Here is a 17,225-nt window from a genome sequence, read left to right on the forward strand (position 1 = left end):
ACAGTAGGCCCTCTGAACCCTGTCCATCGTATGTTCACAGAGGAACACCACCTCCTCCTTACACCAGCATTTTGGGGTTAAATCACACCCAAAACACTCCAGGTGTAATTGCTTCAAGTTGCTTGGCCTGTCCAGCTCCACATCTATATTTTTGCCTACGTATTCCTTACATCATGAGCGAGCCAGACCCAAAAATCCACGGATCTGCCACCCACATGCAGAGAAACGGGTGTGCCTGTGCATATAATGTTTCCCACGGAGAAATGGGATGTACAGTCACATCCCTCCCGTTCGTACCTTGCACGACCAGCTTGGCTCTGGACTGGGCATCCCCAATGTCACAGCTGTAAGTGTCACTGTCGCTTTTCTCCAGGTTCTTTATGGTCAGCTGGAGGTCTTGTCCTTTCTGTGTGATCTCGTATTTCCTGCCGGCCCTGAGCTCAGCGATGCCTTTCCTCCAGACCACAGAGGGTGCAGCTCTCTCGCTCTGGCACGTGAAAACCGCGGTTCCACTCTCATCGACTTTCAGGTCCGAAAGCTCCTTGACAAAATAATTAGGTTTTTCTGGAAGGAAAAAAACAAATCAGAAAAAAAAATAAAAAATAAAAAATGAGAGAGACAGAGACTGGTTTGTTACCCAAACTAGTCCTAAGCATGCAGGGTGGTCTTGGATTCCCAACTGCCCCCATTTGGAGAATTACAGAATAAAGAATCACAGAAACATTTAGTTTGAAATAGACTCTTAAGGTCATCAAGTCCAACCATTAACTTAACTCTACCAAGTCCACCACTAACCCATGTCCCCAGGTGCCACATCTACACATCTTTTAAATTCCTCCAGGGATTGTGACTCCACAATTCTCCTGTTTAAATGCTAATACCCTCCTTTCCACGAAGAAATTTTTCCTAGTATCTAATCTAAGCCTCCTCCGGTGCAACTTGAGGCCATTTCCTCTCATCCTATCAGATGGAATGGATCCAAGAAAATCACCAGGTCAACATCCTGTCAGGACAGATCAGGTAAAATTTCTCCAGCAAAGCTTAATGCCATTGTCCAGGCACTACTGAGGTCTCATGTTACAGAACATGTACAGTTTTCATGTCCCATGTTCACAACAGACTAATTAAAATTGCTTTTTCTCTTTGGGTCATTACACAGCACACAAGATTCTTCAGTACCTAAAAAGGTGGTTTTTTCATACCTAATTTTTTTTTAAGCTTTTAACCAATAGTGTTTTTTGAAAACTGAAAATTGATCCTGTTTAGGGAGACAGAAGAGAAGAACACCTCCAGCGGGTTGTAGATATTTACCCCAACCTCTGTCCCTGCCAGCCCCTCTTCACTCTTCGACTGACCTTGCACTGTGATCCTGGCTGTTGTTTTGGAGCTCTCTGTCTCACAGGTGTATTCCCCACTGTCCTTGACCGTGGAGTCATGGATGATCAGGGTGGCCCGTGTTCCCTCTTGCTGCAAGTCATATTTCTGGCTTTTTCGGATTGCTTTGCCATCCTTGTACCACCTGATGTTCACATCAGGTTTGGACAGTTCACAGCTCAGGTTGATGTCCTGCCCTGCTTGTGATGTTTTATCTTCCAGCTGTTTTGTAACCTCAGTTGGTTTCTCTGGAGAGGAAAAATTAAAAAAAGGACGTTTGAGTGAAAATCATTATCACTATACGGTTGAGGTTTTTGCAATTCAAATTATGGGATCACAGAATGGTTTAGGTTGGAAGGGACCTTAAAGATCATCTTGTTCCACCCCTGCAGGGACACCTTCCACTAGGGTCAGGTTGCTCAAAGCCCCTCCCTGGCACAGGTTGCCCAGAGAAGCTGTGGCTGTCCCATCCCTGGAAGTGTCCAAGGCCAGGTTGGACGGGGCTTGGAGCAACCTGGGCTAGTGGAAGGTGTCCCTGCCCATGGCAGGGGGTGGAACTGGATGATCTTTAAGGTCCCTTCCAACCCAAACCATTCTGGGATTCTCTGATTCTATGAAAAAGGACTAATTGCAGGTTATGAACTATGTCTGAAAACCACCTATTTCTTCTCTCCATTGACCACCCAGGGACCCTTGGGTGATTATCTCTGTGGAAGATAGTCTGGCTTGTAATTACCTGTACACACTACCCAGCGTAGCCAGTTCTCAAATATCTATTAAAAGTTTCAGCCTTCCACTTGTTTTTGAGGAAAAATCTCCTTTCTTCAAGGCTCACGATGAAGGTTATTATTTACTCGCATCACAACAAGTGCTTGCTGACAAACCCTATGAAAATACGCCCAGGAAATCAACCCCCAGTAGCCTTCTGACCTCGTTACCTTTCACAGCCAGAGAAGCCTTGGAGGTCAGACCTCGGGCAGTGAACACGACCTCCCCCGCATCGTCGGGAGTCACCCTCTGGATGCTGAGGGTGTATTTCCGACCCGCGTTGGAGGCTTTAAACCTCCCCCCACTCTCCACTTTTCTCCCGTTCAGCGTCCAGCTGAAGTCATCGATGCTCTCGTGGGACAAAATGCACTCAAAGGTGCAGTCCTCTCCCAGCTGGATTTCGGTGTTCTTCAGCCGTTTGGTGATGCCGATGTTCAGTTCTGGAGGACGAGAAGCAGGTTAACATACAAGGGGAAAAAGGGTTTATGATAGTTTTGAGTAGTGATGTTTTTAACTCTTAGTAAGAGTGGTTTAGCTGCTGGATTGGCAGGACAACCCTGCGTTCCTTACAGGTGTCTGTGACATGGGAAGGATTTCTCGGGTGTTATCCACCCAGGATCAGCACAAAATTACAGAAAAAGGGAAATGTGAATCTCGTGGCTCTGCCATGGAAGGACTGAATGAAGAACAGCTCACTCAGTGGGGAAGAATCAGGATTCAATGCGGTACAAAGAAGAAAAGGTGTCAGAAAAGAAGCCTCTGGGATGATGTGTGAGCTTCTTCTCCACGCTTATATGAGAAGTGAAACGTTTGGATTTTTTAACTTGTTACTCCTCGTGTTCAAATCAGACAAACTCGAAATTTTTCTTATTATCAGTGTGAGTTTGGAGGCCACGAATGATTCTTTTTCCTTTAGGCAAACACAAGGATTAGAGGGCAGGATGAACTGCTGGGTTCTTCAACAGACCACGTTGTCCCACTTTTATGTTCCCGCAATGGACTTTGAATTAAAATACGAAACACAGGCTGCTTGGAGGGGAGTTTGTTGATTTTTTTGTTGTTAGTTGGGATTTTTTTCTGAGAAATCATTCCCTCTTCTGGGAAGATTTCTGCACCTTATGGATGTTCAAGAAGGAAACATTGTCACTATATTCTCGACACTTGATTTTTCACAGAAACACCAGAGATGCTTAAATCAACGAGTAACAGGGATTGTTCAAACATTGCAATGTTATGTGAGGATTAGGCAGGAGAAGATGTGAGACCAAATTACCAGTCCCACCCATATTTCCAGCACCCCTTGACTGGCCATTGTCTACAATACTTACCCTGAACGCTGACCTTTGACTTGGCAACATCAGTGCCAATGTCACAGGTGTATAAACCTGCATCTGTCTTTTCAAGGTCATGGATAAGGAGGCACAGGGTCTTCCCAGACTGTATCTCCTCGTACTTGTTACTAGAAGGGATCTTCACACCATCCTTTTTCCAAACAGGTTTGACCTTCTCTTTGGAGACTTCGCATTCCAGTTTAATCACACCTCGCTCCTCACCAAAAACGTCATCCAAGGCTTTCATGAAGACAGCAGGTTTCTCTGAAGGTTAAACAGGAAAAACAGAGAACAACCAGGATATCTAAGCTGAAACACTTTCAGTCGTTGTCAAATATTGAAAGATAGATTAAGTAATGGCAATGCTGCTGACACCAAAGCAGAACCTAAGTCAGTGTCATCCACCAGCACCCCCGAGTCCTTCTGGGCAGGGCTGCTCTCAATCCCTTCATTCCACAGCCTGGATTCACACAGAGGCTGCTCTGGCCCAGGTGCAGCATTTTGCACGTGGCCTTGTTGAACCTTCAGAGGTTCACATGGGCCCATTCTCGAGCTTGGCCAGGTCCCTGTGGATGGTATCCCAACCCCACCACTCATCTTAGTGTCAAACTTGATGAGGCTGCACAAGAACATGTTAAACCACAGAAACTCAGCTGTGTGACTGAACTTTAAGACATATGAAGGACAGCAGCAAACTGTCTTATCTTTGCTGATTCAGTTCAGCTCCAGAAATGATGCATTAAAAATCAGAGAATCAGAGAATACCCTGAGTTGGAAGGCACCCACAAGGATCATTGAGTCCAACTCCTGGCCCTGCACAGGATACTTCAACAATCCCACCATGTGCCTGAGGCCATTGTCCAAATGCTTCTTGAACTCAGACAGGCTTGGGGCTGTGACCACTGCCCTGGGGAGCCTGTTCCAGTGCTCAGCCACCCTCTGGGTGAAAAACTTCCTCCTGATATCCAGCCTAAACCTCCCCCAACTCACCATGCCCTACCCTTGGGGATACACCAAACCTCAGGTCCCTGCAGCCGTAAATCTTTGGAAACAACAGTTTATCAACTATATAGTATTGAAGAGACCTACAAGTACAGAAGACATGATAAAGGACGATAAAGATCTATGGAAAATTTTGGCAGGACATCAAAACAATTTTCCTTAGAAAAATCACCAACCACAAGAGAAATTCACACCGGAAGAAAACCCCTCCATGCCTTTCACTCAGCCCTGGAGGGATGAAGCTTTTAAGCAGGATTGCTGCGTGGATACGGCAAATAATATCTCACTGGCATCTCTTATTTGCATTCAGGAGGAATGAGATCACGACCCACCTATGACCTTCAGCCTCACGCTCTCTGACACCTTGTCTGACTTCATTGTCACCGTGCCAGCGTCCTCAGGCTTCACCTGCTTCATGGTCAGCGTGTAGACCTTGCCGACGTTCTTGATGTCGTTGAAGTTGTTGGTGTAGAGGAGGGTGCCGTTGAGGAACCACTCCACGTCCTCGTCGTCGTGGGACAGCTCGCAGGAGAACACGGCAGAGCTGTCTTCCTCAATTTCCACGTCCTGCAGGTGTTTGAGGACTTCCACGTTCCGGGCTGCGGGAGACCAAGGGGCACCATCACCACCATTATCATAAATCAGCTGTTACCACTGACAATTTCATACTGTTTAGGGTTTATCAGATGATTTAGTCTGGTCTCCTTCACACCGTGGATCACCTCATTTCATCTGTTTGGTTTTGCATTTGCTCCAACAAAAAAAAAAAAATCCATTAAAAAGACTATATTGTCTAGAACCTTCAGTTCTCTTTTTATACATAAATCAGGTTTTGTCTTTTTTTTCCTTTCCCTTTTTAATTTAAAAATAAGTCATTCTTTCTAAAATGATGTTACAGAGATGTCTAAGTATCCCACAGAGCTCCAGCCCCTGAGTTCTAGTCACTGCACACATACAAACATGTTATGATCAAATTGTCCTTGACTCTCTTCCAGTGAAACTGTGACACAGGACATGATGAAGGCAATGATTTTGGCCACAAAGGAAAAGTACAAAGAGATTAAGCAGCTTGCTCAGGTTTAAGAAGCAACAAGTTTGATTCTTTTCTTTCCCAGTCCTTGGCCAGAGGTTTCTCTTTGCAGTTTCTCCGCTCAGGGAATGCTGTTTCTCAAGGATTAGACAACTCAGAGAAGGGGTTTGGAGTATTAAATAATTCTGTTGTTCAGATAGAATAGAACCATAAAATCATCAGGGTTGGAAAAGACCTGTAAGATCATCGAGTCCAACTGCTAATTCAGCACTGCCAAGGCCACCACTAAACCGTGTCCCCAGGTGTCACATCTTTTAAATGCCTCCAGGGACAGTGACTCCACCACTGCCCTGGGAAGCCCATTTCAGTGTTTGAAAGTGAAGAACCTCTGCAAGGCCAAACTGCAAACAAGAGGTGCTCCCTGGGCTTTTAGAAATGATTCTGTGGCTCATCAACAAGTCTTGCCGAAAGCAGTGAACAGCTTTTCTTAGTTTCACCAGAGGGGAAGAACTGGCTAAACACAGTTCTACGCCCAGATGAGGGAGGAGAACGTCATTATGAATAACAAATATATGCAGATATAAAATAGCAGCTATAAAATGTATCTGTTGCAGATATAAAAACGTATAGTAAATATAAAAGCTGACACAGTGGTCAGGAAATGAAAACCACAGACAAGACCACCAGAATTAACGGCCTGTAGCAGTTTAACATAAAGAACATTTTTTGTTAGAAGCACCAGAGGTCTAATTCCTCTGATGAAATAGAAGATAATGTGCCTTGACAAACACTAATTTCTACCTTACCCAGCTGGCGTTTTTCCACGTGCATCACCTACTTCATGGTAAGGGCTGGATTTCAGTATCATGGAATGTCAGTTCACCGAAGACATTGCATTTACATAAAATGAGAAGGTAAATGTGGGAATCCACCTCTCCTCAAGAAGAGGAACCCAGAGTGAAACAGTGAGCCCTGAAGACATGCAACAGGCAAGCCCTGCTGCTGGAAACCTCTCGTACCTTTGACGGTGAGCGTGGCTCTGGTCTCTGCGTTCCCAGCCCGGCACTTGTACGTTCCGGCATCTTCAGGCTTCACCTTCAAGATCTTGAGCTCTGCTGAGTATTGCTCCCGCTTGATCTTGTACTTCTCAGAGGGCTCGATGAGCACGTGGTCCTTGAACCACTTCACAATCTTTGGAGAGGGCCTGAAGTCACAGGACAGGACGGCCGAGTGTTTCTCCAGGACTGTCTTGTCCTCCAGCTTCCTGGTAATCTGTATGTGGTAATCTGCAGGGTTGGGAAAGAACAAAGGATCAATCTGGAGAAAAAGGAGGTTTTTAATCTGTATTTCATGCTGATTAATCTCATGTATGATGTTCACAAGTGTTTTACAAACCGCTCAAGTGTCTCACAGAGCTGATGTGCTTTCAAGCTACATCATCACGGTGATCTATAGATCCTACAAATTTCATTCTATAAGATAATATCACATATTAACCACCAAATTCATGGTCCACTTCTGGTTCAGTGTCCACAGAATTGCTCTCTAATTGAAGTTTTTACTCAAGTAAGAGCAAATTAAAGACAAAACAAGGACTTCAGGATGTGATTGGACATATTTGCCATGGTGACAGTGGAGGATAAAAAGCCTTGAAGCTTTGTCCTGGATCAAGTCAATGACAACATGAATTAAGTAAATGAGCTATCAAACTTGTCTAGTTCAGAAATGGGACAAAATAAACTCTCCTGGCAAATTTCATCTGTTTTGTCCTCTTTGGTAAAGTCAAGAGGACAAAAATAAATCTCAAACCAGTTTTAGCGTGATGGATTTTAATATCAGGTTTGAATACCAAGGACACCAAAGTCATTTAATCAGATCCCTTCCTAAAACATTGCTGGCTCATTTAGGGCATCCAACATTGCTCCCAGTGAATTGCAATTGGGAACTAAGGAGATCTTTCAGGTACACACACATTTCCAAGAACCCAGTGGATACTGCACATTAGACAGCATGTATGACAAATTGCTTTCCAGGAGCTGTGAGAGGGAAGATCTTTGCTCTAATTCAAGCCAGGACATGTCACAATACCTCTGACAAGCAGGTTTGCTGTAGATTTTGATTTGCCAATGGAGAACTGGATGGTTCCTGTCATATCAGCACTTGTTTTCACTATTGTCAGCCTGTGGATGGTGCCTTCCTGCTGCATGATGAAGTTTCTGCCAGGCTGTAAAGCTTCTCCACGTAGAAACCACTTGGCGGGTTTCACGGATGGAATGGATGTCTCACATTCAAAATTGGCTTCTTCAGGCTCAGTCACATCCTCATCACACAACTCCTTCACGATATTAATGGCTTGCTCTGCATGGAACGAGAGAGCAGGGATTCAGGAGTCATGAAAACTTTTCCATTATCAACCTGAACACTGATGCCGTCTTTCCTCCTCTTCAACACTGAACTTATTATCTCAAAAGGCCTTAAAATATCCTTTTATATATATAAAATCAGCTATACATATATGTATATATTTACATAAAAACAACTAAATCTGTCTGGTCACGGGCCCGACAGTGAGATTGCAACCACTGCCTCAAGAATCCATACCTCCTGATTCCCAGCCCTGTTTCTAAAGCCACCTTTCTATCCTGGTATCAAACTTGTGGCACTACAAAATGCAAAAAAAAAAAAAAAAGGTTCATTGAAATGCAGATGTCGATATAAGGAACTGCAACATTTTTCTGAAAAACCAACTTCCTCCAATACACTTGATAAACTTCTCTGGAACAGGAATTTCATCACTTTCCTTAGGAGAATATACCATATATTAATTTTTCAGGATCTTCCTGCGCTGATAATCCTAAAAGGGTTCAATACCAATGGACTTAATAATAAATCAACATTGAATTAAAAACACTTTCTTTCCATGGTATCGTGTTTCCGAACACAAAGGCAATCGGCCAATCCTCCTTCCAGGGGCAAAGAGAGGGTTCTCTACCTTCAACAAAGAAGTTAGCACTGCTTTTGTCATCAAAGGCATCACAGGTGTAGGTGTCCTCATCCTCGTAGTCGGCGTCGTTGATGATGAGTTTCCTGTAGACGCCTTCGCTCACGATCTCGTATTTGTCGCTGGGGCGAATTTCCACGTCCCGTTTGAACCACCGGACCTTGGCGTTGGCACGAGACACTTGGCACTCCAGGAACCCCCGGTGCTTCTCGAGGGCGATCTTGTCTCTCAGAGGCTTCACTATTTTTACAGGCAGCTCTAAAAAAAAAAAGTTAAAAAAAAAAAAATGGAGTTATCGGCACAGTTTCCAATTAAAAACTCATTAGGAATATTTCTTTTGTGGGCAGTTATTTCACAGGGATCCCCAGTATGTTCAGCACTCAACTAACACACAGTAAGTAAAGAGCTGATTAAAGGGAAGTTTTTCCTCCCTATTTTACCACTTGAGTGGCTGAACTGCAGAGATAAAGGTAATTTCCTCAACACTACACAGCAGTGCTGTGGCAAAGCCAGGGACTGATCTCCTATTTACGGAGCTCCTGATCAGTGGGTTAATTCAAATGTCTTCCTTCTCTCTCCCTCTCTTCCCACATTGTTTTAGTTAAACACACACAAAAAATACTGTTTTCTATTATAACATACACAAGAAAGTGAAAATGCAGGAGAAAAGCAACAGCTTTTTGTCCCTTGAATTTCTCGCACAACTTTTAATGTCTAAAAGGTACAAAACCAGCCTTCTGAGAAAGTGAACTCTTATTTAGCCAAAGTAAATTCCCAGGCTGATATCTGATGGGCAGTAAGGTAGGCAGGAGTTTTTCCTTCCCTGGGAGCTGCAGGTGTTGTTTAGCTTTCTTCACGGGGAGGTTGGTTGGTTTGTAACGTGAGAGAGCACGAGCAGCACTGGCACGAAAATCGCGATTACCTTTCACGGTCAGCTGAGCGCGAGATTCTGCCTTTTCTGCCACAAATTTGATCTCTGCCGCATCCTCCATGTGGACACGGGCGTAGGTCAGCGAGTAGGTCTTCCCTGAATACAGACACACAACCAGACACTGCTCAGCTTCCCTGGAGCAAACAGCTTCACCCTCCAAGGAGGTCTGCCGGGCTGAGCATCCCCCATCTGGTCTGAGCTCAGCACCACCTGCTCTCAAGGCTGCAGGGCCAACCATTCCCCCGTGTCCCTGTACCAGAGGATAACTCAAGCTCAACTCCTCCAAAGGCTGACTTAACATGACCCTCACATCATTGAGAAAGTGCTTGAAGCAGAAGAATCCCACCCACTGTCCGATGATATGAATTCCTACCCACTGCTGTCATTTGGGATGACACCAAATCTGCCTTGTTTAAATTCCCAACCACAACACTATCCCAGCACAGCTGCAGCCCCAAAACCAAAGCAGGACTCTCTGCTGAACCTTCTTAACCTGATTTTGGAGGTCACACCCTTTTTTCTAGTCTCCCATCCCAACACACCCCCACTCGAGAAGGAGATCCCTCTTTTCCCTCTTACCATCCTGTCGCATTTTGATATTGTCTGAAGTCTTCAGCTTGTTGTCATTTTTGTACCACTGGGTTTCGACCTCATCATGTGAAATCTCACAGACAAAGGATGCACTCTCGTATTCATTCACTTCCACATCTTCCAGTGGCTTTACAATCTTGATATCTCGGGCTGTGAAACCAAAGAGAGAAATATTTATTTGGGGTTTCTCCATACCCGAGGGTGGGGTGTTTACCTTCTGCATAACTGCATGTTAAAAAATGGGATTGTGTTTTGTTCTAGTCCAGCCTCCCTTCCTGGGGAGTTCTCACCTCAAGACAGTGAATATATTTTATGTTTGAACTGGCAGGTAGAATTACCAGCTCACTGTAAAAGGATTTTGTGAGTGCTGGAACTTCATACAGCTTTTAAAAGAAGTTAAACGTATTAATGCAAGAAAATCTGCCAGGGAAAAACTAAACACAAGCCTACAGTTTTGAAGGTCACTATAAATCTGTCTCATTCATGTGCTCCTCTTCATGCTCTCCTGTTTCACCTAGGAAAAGCCTTTTCTGCAGTGTTCTGAACTCAGTATAATCCTCTTTAACTTTGCAGCTTGGCACTCATTTTATCAGAACTGATCCGTACTTCTGTGCTATTGCAGCCCTTTCCTTTTGAAAGGGAAGGCCTTGATACCCCTTGGATCAGCCTCAGGAGCAGAGAAATGCAAACAACCACCCTTCCCAACCACAAAATCAGGTAGAAAAGGGGGAGCTCAACAGAGCAAGGAAACAGGGCATATGTTTGAGAAGATATTGCTAAACCCAAACGGCCACATGAGGACAGCAGCTAGTAAGCAATAAGAAGGATGCTCTATCTTTCAGCAAGGTCTGTTTTTCAGATGTTCCTCTGGGAAATAACCTCTGCCAGGGCACAGTAAACCTGTCTGTTGAGTAACTTGCCCTCAGCACCAGCTTATCTCTGGTGTTTCAGAGCCTGGTGACCAAATACTCCTGGTGCTTGAGCAGCTGCTTGGTGCATAAAGGAGAGGTGCAGGCAGAAAAAATATACATCTCTTTAGCATTTACAACCTAAAAATTAGGGCACCTCTTTAGCTCATACCCAAAGTTTGTCCAGTCCCTGTTCAGGTAAAGTCCCCCCGTGACAATGGCAGAAATTAAACCAAACCACATCAGCACCAGCCATTGAATCCCTGCTTTGTGCCAGGCTGTCCAGGATTTGTTAATGTGTCAATCCAGAAACACCACTGAAATTCCAGAGAATAGAAATAACTAAAGATAAATGGAAAACTAAATATTTTTTTTACTGGAATGATAAAGCAAGCACAGAAGAGCTGTGCCAGCACTTTCTCACTGGGAAGAGAAACTTAACCAAAATGGGCAATTGTGAAACACATAAACTGTCCACAAAGAATTTCTCACTGTGTGGCCAAAAATACTGCAGTAAATGTAATTTCCTACTTCAGCCAGACATACCATGAACCTTTAGAGTAGCTGATGTCTTGTCTTCAGCTGCTTGACAGCTGTAGGTTCCCTGGTCTTCATATTCACACTTGTGAATAATGAGGCTTCTCTTATTTCCCTGGGAAACAAACCCCACGTTTTGACTTTGACGGATCTCCTTCCCATCCTAGAAGGGGAAAAGGCCAAACCAGATCACCATCAACTCTTGTACATCTGCAGTGAGCAAAACAGACATTCAGAGCTGTGCTTTGTTCACCTGCCTCGTTGGACTTAATGGAACATGTGGTGAAACATCAGCATGGCCAAAAGCTTTCAACGAGTTGGAGTGGCTGAAGAACTCACACAACTTTTTGATGGTCTCAGACACCTATCTGAAGGCTTAAAACACTGCACAGGGTTTGGCAGTAAGCCCCTTCAGACACAAATGATCTTAAACTAAAAGAGGGTAGATCTAGACTAGATATAAGAAAGAAGTTTTTTACAACGAGGGTGAGAGGTGGTGGATGTCCCATTCGTCAAGGTCAGGTTGAACAGGGCTCTGAGCAACCTGATCTGGCTGAACATGTCCCTGTTCATTGCAGGGGGGTTGAAACTAGGTGACCTTTAAGGATCCCTTCCAACCCAAACTGTTCTGTGGTTCTATGATTATCTTGAAGAATTGTTGTTATCCCAAATTAAGGAAAGTATCAGCTGAGCCCAAGGAAGGTACATGAAATGCAAGAGCTGATCCACAAAATGTCAAGGGAAAGGGAACTGGACTTTCACTGACAAAGGAAATTGAGGCTTCCCTTCAATCACAGTTCCAAAAGACCTTGTAAATGCTGGGTGAGAACTGCTAGGCATGAAGTAAAGCACAAAACTGCATTGTTATAACAGCTGCACTCACATTTTGTACAGGAATAAAGAAGTTTAACTTTAAAACCCAAAAAACACACTTTGTAAATAAAAAACAGTGATAAAGTGGGAGAGTAAATCAACATAAGGACAAGAGGGCAATGCCAAGAGCTGTATTGCCAAGGTTCAGATTCACATCCCCTGGAAGTCAAAATAAAGGCTCTCATTCCCTTCTAGAGAAGGAGGGAATTAAAATATCACTATCCATTAACACTGTACCTTGAACCACTTCACATTCACGTTGGGCCTGGACAGCTCACACTCAAATGTGGCCTTGAGTTTCTGAGTCACACTGACATCCACCAGAGGTTTGCTGATTCTCACAGGCAATTCTGAGAAAAAAAAAAACCCACAAAACAACAAAGAGCAGATCCAATGAGTGGGGAATGAGGTTTACAGGAGGACGTCTGACACGAGCACTAATGGGTAGGCAAGGCCTGGCTTCCATGGTTAATAAAACCCGTGACAACAGAATCATCACGTTTTGGGCACTTTATCACGTGTTGTTCTGTGGACAGTGATGCTACAATAATGCTGATGATATAAGGGTATGTTACTGGTGGTGGTCCAGTGCTTAACACCCCTTGCAGTTACAAGGACGGCTGGTTGACCTCTTCGAGTTTGCTCTCCAGGTCAGGAGAAGAACAACTATGTCCACCCCAAGCAGAGCCTGAGCCTTTTGGGTCAGTGTACCTGTCACAGTGAGTCTCCCTGATGAATTGATGCCTTCTGCCTTGAAGGAGATGACCCCTGCATCCTCAAGGGCCACCGAGGAAAGAGTCAGTGAGTGTTTCTTGCCCAGGACGCCAAAGCTGACGTTGGGTGCGGGTTTGAGCCGAACTCCGTCCCTCTGCCAGGTCCCTTCCACGTCCTCGTGTGACACCTCCACCTCGAAGGTGACAGTGCCTTTCTCAGCAACTTCCAGGGGCTGAAGGCCTTTCACCAGCTTGATCTGCCTCACTGGAAAACACCGTGGAAAAATTGGAGATCTCACAACTGACAGCTGTGAAATATCCCAAGGATTTCCAAAATGGGTTATTTCCCCATTCCCCATGCAGGTGCTTGCCAATTAATTGGTATCTGTCAATTAAACAACCACTTTTACAGGAAATAAAACCTGCCCACGACCACACATGGCTGCTATTTTTAAAATGGATGTTTTCAGCTGGTTGACAAACAGGTCAACTAAATATCACAGAAAAAGGGCAATCTGGCCCCTTTCCTATCAAGGTCCAAGTAAAAAAAAAAACAAAAAACCAAACAAATAAAATTAATGCACTACAATATTGTGCAGTTCTCCAACTGGGATAAAACAATGGAAAGAAGGAGCAGGGGGAGAGAAAAGCCTTTAGCAAAAGGAAAAGAAATTTGTGACATGGTGCAAAGTGTGCTGACACCTCACAGCTTGGGGGGGGCAAAGCACCCGTGGTTTACCTGTTCTTATGACAAGACATCCATGTCCTATCAGCCAGTAAAATGGATTTAGTATTTAAACTTGTTTCACCACTAGAAGTAATTAAGTTGCCAATTAAAACTAAACAAAACAACCAAACAAACAAAAAATAACAAACAAACAAACAAAACCAAACCACCAAAAACATCCATTAAAAAAAAAAACCTAAATCCCCAACCCAGCCCTCTAAAAAGCCATGAATTATTCACAAGAACCTTCAATTCTCAAAGGGTCTCCTGGGAATATTTCAACCTTCCTAATGCATGTTTAGCAGAGATAATCCAATAATTTGTTTTTCTGACCCTGACTGAACATAAAGAGACATTCTGAAAGAGGTCGCTTGCAGAGGAAAATTAAGACAATGAATGGCTGAAGAGGGAATGGTTTGCTAAAAAAACCTTCCAAAGGAAAAACATAGAGGCCACTAGAGTGGGAAATTTCAGAGGAAGGAGAAGAATGGGTAAGAAGTTTGGTGGTCAACAGAATGACTGAAAACTGGTGGGATGAGATGCAGGCCAGAGCAGTCAGCCAGACATTCTCTGTTTGCTGCCCTTTCTTTCACCTCCACTTGGTCATTTGGCTGTTGGCCAAGCACATGGTTGTGTCCCTCTGTCTCCATGATAATGGCAGAGACCAGAATCCACCTCCAAACCCTGTCCAGGGTATTTATAGAACTGGAGATCACTGAACTTACTTTCCACGTTGATCTTGGCTTGGGTCTTGTCATCAGGGCTCTCACAGCAGTAGAAGCCCCTGTCTGCAAAGGAGATGTCCTTCACCACCAAGGTGTGCTTTGTTCCCTCAGCTTTGATCTCTATCTTGTCACTGGGCTTCAGCACGATGCTGTTCCTCATCCACTTCACCTCTGCAGGCTTGGTCAGCTCCACCTCCAAGGTCACTGTCTCCCTCTCTTCAACTGTTTTGGGCTCCAGTTTCTTCTTGAACGAGATTGAGGCCTCTGCCAAAGGAGAAGAGATTTTAGTAAGAAAGTAGATAATCCAGAAAACAGGTTTTCAGAGGAAAATCAGGACGGTGGCTCATCTATCTCCAGTCCCAAAGTGTTCTGAGCATCCCTATTCAACGATGCAAAGGCAGAATTTCCCTACTACACATTATTATAAAATAATCATCATCATAGAATGGTTTGGGTTGGGAAGGATCATCTAGTTCCAACCCCGTGGGCAGGGCAGCCTGTAAAAAGGGGCATTACCACCTCTCACCTCGGACTCTGAGGTTGGCTGTGCTCTCCACACCCTCAGCACTGGCGCAGATTTCAGCTGCATCTTCCAGTGTCAGGTCAGTGATGGTGAGGCTGTGGTTGGTGTCCTTCTGGGAGATCACATACTTCTTGCTGGCTTCAATCTTGACGCCGTTCCTGAGCCAAGTGACCACGGCGTCGCTGGGAGAGACGGTGCACTTGAACACGGCCTCCTTTCCTTCCTCAGACACCACGCTGTTGAGGCTGGTGACGAATTTCACCACTCTGGGAGCTGATGGGTAGGAATAAAACACTTAGAGCATGTCTTTCAGGCGTGGCATGAGCACCTTCAAAGAGCCAAAACCTTTGATTTTATAGGAATCATTAATGTTTCACAGAATATGCGGGGCTGGAAAGAACCCACAAGGATCACCCAGTCCAACTCCTGGCCTTGCACAGGACTGTCCCCAAGAGTCACACCCACTGGCCCAGAAGATCATCTAGAAGCTCTTTGAGCTCTGTCAGCCTTGGTGCTGTGCCCACTGCCCTGGGGAGCCTGTTCAGTGCCCAACCACCCTCTGGGAGAAGAACCTTTTCCTAATATCCAACCTAACTCTGCCCTGACACAGCTCCAGGCCACTCCCCTCGGGTTCTGCCACTGGTCACCTTTACTCACTGTGAGTGCTCACAACAATGGGTCATCACTGGATGTTTCTCATGTCTGAGTAAGTTTTGTACATAAAGAGGTCAGAAGCCAGAGGCAAACAAAGAGGGGGGGGGGGGAACCCATCTTAGATTTGGAATACTGAATTCCAGTCAAGGTCAATATTAACAGACCCGAGCTCCACAGGTCTCGAAATCATTATGTTTTCCATAGAGGTTCCAGTGACACTGAGAGGAAAAGGGAGGTTTGTATTTTGCTCTCAACACATGAGACAACACAGACACATGAGCAAACTCAGCTTTGCAGAGCTGTAATGGCTGAGGACAGAACCCAAGGATCCCTCCAACACTGTCACCACTAGACATGTACCTTTGGGGGTGATGGCAATGCTGCTCTTGTCGTCTCTGGATTCACAGGAATACTCCCCCTCATCCTCGGCCCGGATCCCTGTTATTGTCAGGGTCCGTTTGACCCCCTCCTCGTGAACCTGGAAACGTTTGCTGGGCTGGATCTCGACTCCGTTCCTGCGCCAGGTCACCTTCCCCCGGGGGTGGCTCAGCTCACAGCTCAGGGAGACACTGCCCCCAATCTCAGCCTTGACAGCTTCCAGCTTCTTGGCGAACTTCACCGGGATTTCTGGGGCCCAGAAGAAGGGAGAGTGTTGAGAAAGGAAAATATATGAAACTTCCTTGTTGAGAAAGGAAAATATATGAAACTTTGTTTGAAGTGACTGGTTCTGGACAACTTTGGAAACAATCAAACAAACGGACTTGCCCTAGAAAATATTTGGGGATCAAAGACAGAAACAAATCAGGAAAGTGGGAATTCAGTGAGATTCCTCTGATGTGGTATTTTCATATCACCATTGTTCTGTAAAGCAAGAACAATGTCTTCAAACATGGTTGACTATTGCCTTCCTTTCTTTCTGTTACCTGATGAGACCATGTGGTGTTTTTACAGCAGAGCCTGCTTTTCCTGACTAAATGCTAAAATCTGTATGGATACATAAGCCCCAGCCATCTTTGTCTCTTCTGTCACTGCAGACACAGCCAGTGGTGTTGGAGAAATCCAGTGTGTGATTTCTCTCATCCCAAAGAGACATTTCAAGAGGTTGGAAGCATCACGACCCATCAGCAACCTCCCCTCTGCAATGACTCCTCAGGGAGCCGAGGGAGTGCATCTCAGCTCCAGACATCTCTAGGCTAAGTGTCTGAAGAGAAAGGAGCAGGGCTTTGCTCTGGGACATCACCCCTCTCATCTCCATCTGTGGATCAGCTCTACTTCATCCTGCTTGCCAATTTACAGCCTTGAGTAGGGAACAGCATCCCAGGTGCTCCATCCCATGAATTGAGGAGGATTCAGTTCAGGTCCTGTTTCCCTCTGTGACTAAATCACCAATTTTTTCCTCACAAAACATCCCTCTGCAGCCTCACCAGCTTTTCCTGTGAGCACAGAGGGGAAGAGCTGAGTCTCTGTCACGTCCCAGGGTTAAGAGGAGACAGAAAGAGAAGGGGAGTAGACATCAAGAAAAGCTTCCTTGTCCCCA

At 45.0% G+C, this 17,225-nt stretch overlaps 1 protein-coding gene across 1 annotated transcript in view; it reads right to left on the minus strand.

Moving 5' to 3' along the window:
- The window catches only part of OBSCN (obscurin, cytoskeletal calmodulin and titin-interacting RhoGEF), a 173,325-nt gene that overhangs the window by 119,139 nt on the left and 36,961 nt on the right, over positions 1-17,225 (minus strand). Inside the window, 16 exon segments of the mRNA XM_039382410.1 lie at positions 298-564; positions 1,356-1,622; positions 2,313-2,582; positions 3,471-3,737; positions 4,808-5,074; positions 6,525-6,791; positions 7,594-7,863; positions 8,498-8,764; positions 9,429-9,533; positions 10,017-10,178; positions 11,483-11,636; positions 12,584-12,696; positions 13,058-13,324; positions 14,512-14,775; positions 15,038-15,307; positions 16,049-16,315. Coding sequence (XP_039238344.1) covers positions 298-564; positions 1,356-1,622; positions 2,313-2,582; positions 3,471-3,737; positions 4,808-5,074; positions 6,525-6,791; positions 7,594-7,863; positions 8,498-8,764; positions 9,429-9,533; positions 10,017-10,178; positions 11,483-11,636; positions 12,584-12,696; positions 13,058-13,324; positions 14,512-14,775; positions 15,038-15,307; positions 16,049-16,315 — 3,744 coding nt within the window.

This window comes from Pipra filicauda, unplaced genomic scaffold (assembly GCF_003945595.2).
Source record: "Pipra filicauda isolate LSUMZ 115617 unplaced genomic scaffold, ASM394559v2 scaffold269_size1075953_pilon, whole genome shotgun sequence".
In the NCBI taxonomy this organism is placed as follows: domain Eukaryota; kingdom Metazoa; phylum Chordata; class Aves; order Passeriformes; family Pipridae; genus Pipra; species Pipra filicauda.